Source organism: Pelophylax lessonae (assembly GCF_965119305.1).
Source record: "Pelophylax lessonae genome assembly, chromosome: 7".
In the NCBI taxonomy this organism is placed as follows: Eukaryota; Metazoa; Chordata; class Amphibia; order Anura; family Ranidae; genus Pelophylax; species Pelophylax lessonae.
In genome coordinates this window covers 61110066-61120974 of record NC_138774.1, presented here as the reverse complement: position 1 = coordinate 61120974, position 10909 = coordinate 61110066, and the positions used below count along the sequence as shown (strand labels likewise).

At 39.7% G+C, this 10909-nt stretch overlaps 1 protein-coding gene across 1 annotated transcript in view; it reads right to left on the bottom strand.

The window, feature by feature from the left end:
- Nucleotides 1–333: 333 nt before the first annotated feature.
- The window catches only part of LOC309559769 (complement factor B-like), a 190574-nt gene continuing 179998 nt past the window's right edge, over nt 334–10909 (bottom strand). The window contains exons 17-18 of the mRNA XM_082263204.1: nt 9204–9253; nt 334–860 (exon numbers count right to left, since the gene is read on the bottom strand). Of these exons, the coding sequence (XP_082119330.1) occupies nt 708–860; nt 9204–9253 (203 nt within the window). The 3' untranslated portion in view covers nt 334–707. The remainder of the gene's footprint in view (nt 861–9203; nt 9254–10909) is intronic.

The window sequence follows — 10909 nt, the reverse complement described above, 5'->3', positions numbered from 1 at the left end:
TGGACCTATTGTGTGATATAAACAAATGTCAATAGTCTTGTGTAGATGGATAAATAAGGAGTAATGTAAGGGCTGAAATACTTTCCACTCCAGTCTCAATTCAGTGCATGCCACATAACTGGTCACTTAGTTTTGTAATCTCTGTTGACGAAATGGGAGCCACTGCCTGCCTTGCTCTAGATGAACTTTTAGATAGATTTTAGATAGATAGCAGGAACCAGGTGATCAGTGCTACAACATTGATTATGTGACCAGCTGGCTGCCAAAGTACAAGAACTTTAAAGTATTTCAGAGCTTGCTATAACTTTTTTTAACCATCACTCAAAGTGTCAGAGTGATATATTCAGAAACGTATAGGTCCATTTTAGGGAAAGCCCTCCCAAAACATTTGTATAAATTATGACTGGATGCTAATAGTTTTTCCCATTGGCTTCTTATTTTCTCCTCCCTCTAATGCTATTATGGATTCTAGTTCCTCTTGATGCTCTGGATAATGTAGAGTAATGCAAAGATCCAAGAAAAAAAGTGAGGGCTCCTCATGAAAGAAGCTTAGGTACAGAGTAAATACCAGAGTCCCCAAGTGCATTAAGAAGATGGTGGCCAATATCCAAAGCTGAAATATCAGTCTTGGCAGAAATATCAGTAAGTTATCACACAACCGGCATTGAGTTTTATTAGTTCTTCTATGCCCACAAGGGGTGAAACATTCACTTCAGGTATACAAGTTCATCTTTTATAATTTCTTCTATCCACTTCATCCCGGGGATAACGGCAGCGTGGAAGTCCCGGGAATCTGCAGGGACCTGTTCTCTTTTGTACCCTTTACAGCTGTTCACTGTTCCCCAACTTATTACTCCGACCTGTAGAAGCAGAAAAGAGAGTAAGGTTTCAAAAGGTTATTGCAAAATACCTGGGAACTAGACACCCTGCTGCTCTGCCCTCTTGTATCATGTGATTATTTTATTAAAAATAAATGCTAGAATGTTCTTGGAGGCAAAATGCTGTATGCTTTGTATTCACAGCTACTGCAATTGCACAAACGAAAAATTGTGATCATTTTGGTTTTTCTGAATTACAGTGTAGTAAGTCTTCTGACTCACATACCCCTATACCCAAATGTTCTCATGTAGAATTTAGCCACAGGGTGGCCAGGAGAGGTGAACAACTTAAGGAAAATATGAGCAAATTTTGATTGCTTGGTGTTGCACCCTTAGGCACTGAACCACAACTGCAATTCCCATATATACAACTCTTCCCATTGTGAAATATGTTGGTGAATATATCAAGTTTCAAAAGTACTTCTTAGCTTCCAGGCACTGGCTTCAAAATTGTAAGTAAAAATATTAATTTTGCAAAGTGCCAATGACCAATACTGTCCACCTGCTTGGCCGTGAGCCTCTGTATATACTTTTGAGTGGGTTGTCCCTTTGACAGCTAGAACAAGGGTTAGAGTTAGGATTGTTATTAAGAAACTGCAACCAGCTTCTATTATTTTTTTTTAACCCCTCGCCGCCTGCCCACCGTTAAATGATGGTGGAGCGGTGCGGCTCTCATTGTGGGACGCCGTCATATGACGGCGCACCAGAACAGCCTGTGGGGGCGCACAGTGCGGCGATCGTGGCCGTGCCGTGTTGCTAGGACACGTCATGATCCCGATCTTGGTAAAGAGCCAATGACATGGCTCTTTTCCCATGTGATCGGCTGTGTCCAATCACAGCCGGTCACATGTAAATGAGGAAGTGCCGTTTATCGGCTCTCCTCACCTCACCCTGTCAATGTGGCGAGGAGAGCCGATCATCGGCTCCTCCTCAAAGGGAGCCTAGGACAGGTAATCAGGGCACTGATCATCAGTGCCCTGATTACTGTAAAGTAAAAAAACGTGCCCATAAGTCCCCCCAACCAATGCCCATCAGTGCCCACCATCAGTGCCCATAGTGTTGCCAGTCAGTGCCCATCAGTGCCTGCTCATCTTAGTTGCCAATCAGTGTCCATCAGTGCCCATCAGTGCAGCCTTTCATTGCTCATCAGTGCCGCCTATCAGTGTGGCATATTAGTACCTCCTCATCAGTGCCGCCTATCAGTGCGGCATATTAGTACCTCCTCATCAGTAGGGATAAGGAAGAACAAAGCCGCTCAGGTGTGTCAGCCCGACCTGGTGCTGGTGAGACCCGTCATCCGGAAGATTGCAAATAGAAGTAGTGGAACCGCACTCAGGTAGATGAAAGCAAATAAAGTAATTTATTCTTCAAAATCATAGATGAACAGACAGTGCAGGGAACAGGTAATCCAGGTTAACGCGTTTCACGGCTCACACGGCCGCTTACTCATAACCGTAGTGATGAATAACGGAAATCGGTTTCTTATACACACTCTAGATAGTTAATATAATTGCTTGCACACTTGTGTGATTAACTTGATGATCTTTCATTGAGGAACCGATTAAACCGTGATTCAGCACCTGGGATGTAGGAACGTACACATGAAAATGCCTCCTAATGAAGCAAGATAACATGACAACAAACATTGAGTGTATAGAAAAAATTTACATAGTATATACCAATAATTAGTGACGTTAAAAACATTTTTAACAAACAGGAAGAATCCAAAAACGGCATGAACACAGGGGGAGCAGATGAAAAAAGTTGAAAACTTATGTATACATATGAAAACATCATCTTCTAAGTATCCCTGTGTGAACATTAAGTATAAAGGCATGCTTCATGAAACAAGTAATATTAAAGTATACTTGTGAGTGACTAAAAAGAAACAAATGAATGGAAAGTGAAAAACGAACAATTAAATAAAAATGAGAATAAAAAATTTCTCATTATTGGTCAAATAAATTTGAATACGGAAAGGTATATGAACACGTCTGTGTATATATGTGTGAAATACACTGAAAAAGTGTATAAGGCATACGTGAACCTATACATGAATATATGTAAAAATGTAGGAATGTACAAAGTGCAAAAATGCAAAAAATGCTATGTAGTCCACACCACATGGCGCACAGATATATTTTGTCTGAAGTCACAAGAAAAGCAAAAGCAGAGTATATTGAAGAGATTATATATATATAAATATAAAGCATGTATATATAAACATACAAATATAAATACAATTGACTGTAAACAAACAAACGCAAATGCAAGTGACTGCAGGCAAAAACCCGATGTTATGCATATTGATCTACATGTACAGTTCACAAAGTATTATATAATAATAAATAATATATATACGTGAACTGATAACAGTGAGTATAAAAAGGTGAAAAAATCATAAATGATCCCAGCTATCAAGTGAACAGAAGCTGGGAGAAAGTATTAGATACAAGATAGCGTTCCCCTACCGTGATCGGCGATGGAAACTATTAAAAGAGTTGTGCTAATTACCCATGAAGAACTGATTCACCATGGAAAAAATATATATGAGTGATCATGAGATGATAAAATATTGAATATAAAGATTCTAAAGTGGTACAATAGTAAAGTGGGTGTGTGCATAAATATGGAAAAGTGAATGCATAATTGTGAACTCAAATGGTGAGAAAGCCAAATAAAAACCAATTAAAAGCCAAATACAAACTACGCATATGTAAAAATAATAAATGGATGATATGTGGACGGTGTGAAAATATATTGTTAGTGCTAATGTGTAATTGTGTTTTATTTATTAGTACTATATAAATATTGAAATCTGAAACATGAAGCATGTCAAGAAAAAATAAACATAGTGCCGAAATGGATATATTCCAGTGAACATGATGTACATAAACCCGCTGGAGAAAAAGGTCACTAAATTCCTATAGACAAGGAAATTTTTTTACAATAATGAAAGTAAAAAAATATATATATATAGAAAATCCAATAGAAAAATTACAATGTCTAAACATGGCACAAGATTCATTGTGAAAAGTTTATAACGTAAAAATTGTTATATATATGATGTACTAGCCAAGCATATAATAAAGTGCCAGCTAACAATGGAATATAGGACCCAATTCCAGCGGGAAAAATAGAAACACCCTCATAAAAATACAAAAAATATATATATGGTGTGGACGGGTGATGGTCATGTGTGATGGATATCTAGTTAATTGAGGTTCCATACACGTGAACATCAATCCAACATTGCAAAATATACGTATAAACATTTCAAAAGAATATGTATAACAATTATTTGCATAGTCGGAGAGAAAGACACTATACATAGAAAAGCATATGTGAGCATATATGAGCATAAACATATTCGTTGTTGTAGCAAGATCATTGCACATAGAGTTAAATATAACAATAGACCGCAAAAAATGGACTGCAAAAAATGGACTGCAAAAAAGGAAGAAGACAGGGGAAGAAATGGATCACCAAAAATTAATGAAGTAAAAACCAGGAGAGGGTGTCACTCATAAAAATGGGTGACATCCCACTCCCAGTTCAAACCATGTGGCATACGTGTATGTAACTTAAAAATCCATAGAACTTCCCTTTTACATAATAATTTGAAAACATCACCACCTCTAGGGGGTCTGGTGACATGGTCAATAATTTGGACTTGTACCAAGGACATGTCGCCATGATGCATGTTATTAAAATGCTTCGCTATATTAGTAGACTTAGAGGTGCGAATGTCACTCAGATGCTCACGAAATCGATCCTTTAATCTCAGAGTGGTTCTGCCCACATATTGAACAGAGCATAATTTACATGTAATTAAATAAATGAGGTATTTGGTGTTACAATTAAAAAAGTTTTTTATAGTATATGTCTTATTATCATGAGTGGAGACGATTCTGTCTCCAGTGATGATATGTGGACAGGTGACACAATCTGTCATACCACATTTATAATTTCCTCTACAAAAAAGCCAGGTCCTGGATGTAATGGGTTTGTTGGAAATATAAAGACTGGGGGATAGAAAATTACCCAAAGTGGCAGCCCTTCTAGCTACTATATTCACCCCATCTCCAAGGACATTAGCACAAATGTCATCCGTGTACAATGTGGGTAGATGTTTTTGAATGATCTTTTTTATCTTTTTAAATTCTAAGCTGTAGGGCAAAGATAATGTGATAGAGGGAATCATTTGTTTAGAACTCTTAGATACAGATTTATTAGTGGCTTTTAGCTTAGATCTATTTCTGTGGCTATTATGGGTGACCGTATCCTGTTGCATATGAGATGTATCATTAGAAGTGCCCGTTGCTAAAAGATCCGAACGATCTTTATTTAAAGCTATATAGTAAGCCCTGTTCAACATCCATCTAGGGTAACCCCTGTCTAGAAAGCGATTGTATAGTGAAGAAGCTTGTTTTTTAAAATCCTCTAAGTTACTGCATATCCTGCGAACTCTGAGGAATTGCCCTACAGGGATACCCTTGATGGTGTGAACAGGGTGACTAGAATGTGCATGCAATAAGCTATTTCCGGACAGAGGTTTTCTATATAGGTTTGTTGTCACCTTGTTGTCAATATGGCTTAATGCAACATCCAAGAATTCAATTGTGTCAGTACTTGAAACACCTGTAAATTTCAAGTTCAACGAATTGTGATTCAAGTATGATAAAAAATAGTCTAGATCCACACTCTTGTGGCAGACGAAGATCAGGTCGTCTATATAGCGGTAATATAAAGCGACCCGATCTCTGTATGGATTGTCACCTCCAAAGATGTGGGGTCTCTCCCACCAACCCATGTATAGGTTGGCGAGAGAGGGGGAAAACTTGGCCCCCATCGCTGCCCCACACCTTTGGAGGTAAAAACTGCCATCAAAAGAGAAGAAGTTATGTGTCAAAAGGAACATAAGCACATCGAGAGTGTAACCTCGTAGTTCAGAACTAAGATGAGTGCGTTGTTTTAGAAAAGTATCTATGGCCATAATTGCAAGGTCGTGGGGTATAGAGGAGTATAAACTGGACACGTCACACGTAATCCAGATATAGTCCTCTGTCCAAAAAAATGTGTCCATGATATTTAATAAGTGTTTGGTGTCCCTTAGATAACTAGGGAGCTCTGATACAAGATCTTGTAACTGACCATCAAGCCATTCACCTAGTTTTTCACAGAGAGATCCTATCCCAGAAACAATTGGTCTCCCCAAAACTGGATTTAAACCTTTGTGAACTTTGGGGAGGTGATGAAAAATCGGTGTAACTGGGTAATCTGGGATAAGTTTCTCTGCTTCCCTAGTGGAAAAAGCCCCAAGGGTTAAACCTCTCTCTATTAAAGCGCATAGTGCCGATTTGTAGACAGTGGTGGGATCACCTTTCAAAGGTTGGTAAGTGCAAGTGTCATTTAATTGTCTAAGGGCTTCTTCTTTGTATGCCTCACTGTCCAATATGACTATTGCACCTCCCTTATCTGCGTTTCTAATGATAATAGACGTGTCCTGCTACAATGATTTTAAAGAGACTCTCTCCCTGCTGGTCAAATTGTCAAGTGATCTGGATATGGGAGACGGTGTATCAATGGCTAAACCGAATATGTCTCTCTCCACTGACTTCTGGAAGAGATCCATGTTCGGTGATCGAGATTGGATAGGGTAGAAGCTAGAGTGGCTAGACAGAGCGATACTTTTAACCCCTTCCTCAGAAACCTCATCTGACAGATAAAAATTTTCCAAAGCCAGATCCTCCAATTCAATGACTGCACACCACTCACGAAAAGTGAGCATGGGCCTGTCAGGGTTGGGAGATGTGGTCAGGTGAATGTCGTCATCATTAGACATTATGTCAGTATCATTGAAAAAGTGCCTTTTAAGCGTTAGATTACGAACAAATTTGTTCACCTGTAAGATGGTCTGAAAAGGGTCAAAGTGAACATGCGGGCAAAAATTAAGGCCCTTTGACAATAAACTTATGTCCTCAGTAGTTAAAGTTCTCTTGGATAAATTGATAATATTGTTACTTGCTGTTTTTGTACCGGTAGGATGACTTTCCCAGTCAATTTCCGAAAGGACCGGAGGCGAGATTTGCCGGTGGTGTCTTCTGCCTCCTCTTCTTGTACGTTTTTGCCCTTTTTCTTTGTGTATCGCCTGCTGCGTTTGCTTGACCCGTTTTTTGAAGTAGATGATGTATTGCCCAATCTAGAGTCCATTGATGTATCCGATGTGTGTGCCATCGATGTGTCTGTGGCCACCGTATCAGGATCAGAAAAGCTGACTCGTTTTTTCATCGGATGTTGGCGATGCCAGGAACCTGTCCTCTTCCAAGTATAGACATTTTTTGTTTCATAGTCGATTTCATCCCTGAGCAGCTTTTCTTGTTTTCCCTTGATGATATCCATCTCAAGTTTATCGATTTTATCATTTAAAGCTTGATCTAAATCTGCAAATAATGAAGACTCTTTAAAGGGTAAAAGTTCTGTTTGCAGTAAAGAGATGTCTTCTTGCAGTTTTTCAAGTTCCAAATTTTTTGAATCCACGATTAATCTCATGAGATCAAAGGAACATTTGGAGAGGGTTTCCGTCCACTGTTGTTTAAGATCATCGTTATACAGATCGAAAGTGGGGAACTTCTTAATGCGAAGCCCTCTTGGGATCCTCGCAACATCAATATATTTGCTTAATGTTGTCTTCTCCCAATATGCTTTTACCTCTTTGGTCATAAGCTTTTCCAGTTTATGGAAGATAGTTTTAATGGAAGGCGAGGAATCGTCTTTAGCTTTTTTGAGGGTAGCTTGTGCATCCTGCCTCAACGGATTATTGCTCAAAAGTCTTAGCGTCCGACCGGTAGAGGGTGCTTCCATGTCTGTTCCGTGTGTGGATGAACACGCAAGCACTGTCTGTCTTGTACAATCCGTAAAATATGAAGAAACCAAGTAGCGTGTAGAAATCGGACTCACCGGGCTGGCTGTAATCAGGGAGATCAACAGGGATAAGGAAGAACAAAGCCGCTCAGGTGTGTCAGCCCGACCTGGTGCTGGTGAGACCCGTCATCCGGAAGATTGCAAATAGAAGTAGTGGAACCGCACTCAGGTAGATGAAAGCAAATAAAGTAATTTATTCTTCAAAATCATAGATGAACAGACAGTGCAGGGAACAGGTAATCCAGGTTAACGCGTTTCACGGCTCACACGGCCGCTTACTCATAACCGTAGTGATGAATAACGGAAATCGGTTTCTTATACACACTCTAGATAGTTAATATAATTGCTTGCACACTTGTGTGATTAACTTGATGATCTTTCATTGAGGAACCGATTAAACCGTGATTCAGCACCTGGGATGTAGGAACGTACACATGAAAATGCCTCCTAATGAAGCAAGATAACATGACAACAAACATTGAACATGAAGCATGCCTTTATACTTAATGTTCACACAGGGATACTTAGGAGATGATGTTTTCATATGTATACATAAGTTTTCAACTTTTTTCATCTGCTCCCCCTGTGTTCATGCCGTTTTTGGATTCTTCCTGTTTGTTAAAAATGTTTTTAACGTCACTAATTATTGGTATATACCTCCTCATCAGTACCGCATATCAGTGCGACATATTAGTACCTCCTCATCAGTGCCCATAAGTGCCACCTCAACAGTGCCCATAAGTGCCACCTTATCAGTGCCCATCAGTGCCACCTCATCAGCGCACATCAGTGAAGGAGAAAAATTAATTATTTTCAAACTGTACTTACAGAAAATAAGAAAAACGTTTTTTTTTTCAAAACTTTCTGTCTTTTTTCTTTTTTTTTTGTAAGAACTAAAAAACCCAGCGGCAATTAAATACCACCAAAAGAAAGCTCTATTTGTGTGAAAAAATGATAAAAATTTCATATGGGTACAGTGTAGCATGACCGTGCAATTGTTATTCAAAGTGTGACAGCACTGAAAGCTAAAGATTGGCCTGAGCAGGAAGGGGGGATCTCCAATAAACAAAGAATGAATTTTTTTTCTGATAATTCGAAAGGAAAGGAAAGGGTCTCTGACAGTGCTCCTTCAAAGCAAAGGGGAGGGCAGGAAAAAGTGAAATGGAAGAGAAAAGAAAAGGTGAACGGTAAAGTATGGAGCTTGCACTGGTTTGTAATGAGAACAATTAATGGAAGATCACGAGGGAAGAAACATTATTTTGCAGGCATAAAAAATAAAAATACCAAAATACATGGGCAATGCATAATGATTGCTGGAAAGTGAGGCAAGGTAAAGCAAAACATGTTACAAAACTATGCTGGCAATCCACCCCTCGAAATTAAAAGATGGGTTTACTGTACCTGGATGTAACGCTTGTTATATTGTTTAATAAGAGGACCACCAGCATCTCCTGCAAGAGATAAAAATAAGCATAAATAAACTGATAAACTGTTGCTAAGTTGCTAAGCAGAGTTTATTACTACTACATTGCCTGAAATAGGTACATTGCCTGCCATATCCAATAATGAATGCAAGCGTCAATGTGCTTTTGTCTTCATACATTTTGGATGGACTGAAAGCAATGAATCTGAATGAATCATTATGATACAAGATGAATTGTAATGAGTTGCTCTACTTAGCACGCTTTATCGAATAAGGCCAGTTGTGTATGACAGACAAGAAAAGCTAAACCAGAAGTCAAATGACTTTAAAGTGGAGTTCCACCCTAATTTAATACTTACCTCCATCTTCTCACTCCGGGTCACCTGAAAAAGAAATGGATAATCGCATATTTTTATTTTTTTTTTACTTACCTCGTAGCGAAGAAAAAATACTTACCTTACTTCCTTCTTCCTCCTTCCTCGGCCGCGGCCCGTCGTCACTTCCTGGCTCTGCAATGATTCCTGGGAGCCGAACGTCATAGCTCCCAGGAATCATTGCGCCTGCACCGGCCCCGACGTCAGTTCCGGGTCGCGCGCGTCATCCCCTTCTAAACAGCTTCTGGGCATGCCCAGAAGCTGTAGAGGGATGACGCGCGCGACCCGGAAGTGACGTCGGGGCCAGCGCAGAGCATCGTGGGACCAAAGAAGGCGGAAGAAGACGCCGAAGGGGATCTCGCTGGCTTCAAGCTGCCCACATCTGAGATGGCAGTGCTGGACAAGACGTTTTCAAGGTAAGTATTTGTCCTAACAGGTAAGTGCAACCCGGGACAGATCAGAGGCTAGCCATTGTGGAATGTACTAGTCCTGACTGTCCCGGGGGTATTAAAAAAAAAAAAAAAAAAAAATCCAGGTTGGAACTCCGCTTTAAGGAAGATGAACTGTGAAAAAGCAAGACACATAGGGGTTAATTTCCCAAAGGCAAATAGTCTGTGCACTTTGCAAAGTACAGTTGCACTCTGCAAGAGCAGTTGCTCCAGAACTTAGTAAATGAGCAGAAGAAGCTCTACTGACTTCCATCATCCAATTATGTGCAAGCAAAAAATGCAGTTTTTTTTTTCCCCTTTGCATGTGATTGGATATTCTTTGCAAACTGAAGCTTTACCTCATTTACTAAGGTCTGGAGCAACTGCACTAGACGAATGCAACTGCACTTTGCAAAGTACACAGTCTATTTGCCATTAGTAAATCAACCCCATAAGCTCCAGATTTCTGGAAAGACCTGCATAAGCCATGTCCTAGCATGATGAAAGTTGCCCTCCTAATACTTTTAAGCCCATCCAAAAGTGACATTTGAGCTTTGTAAGGTTGCTGGCAATTTGGAACTTTCTATTCCTTTTTTTCCCCTCCTGATGTCTCCAAGGAAAAGGGGTGGGTGAACCCAGCCATGTCTTCCTAAAAGAAAAGGTAATTTGTCAGGATAGAAATAAGAGAACTTCCACTTTTGACTTTTTTTTTTTTAAAGTGCAAGGTCCATGACTGTTAGAAAAGGCATGTGTATACGAGTTATCCTGGCACCTGGTATACACATCACTAATTCTAGGACGGTCAATGACGTAACATGTAGAGGGGTAAAGACTAGTGATTGGGATAAAAGCTCTGACCACTGCACTTTTAAAACCAAGTCA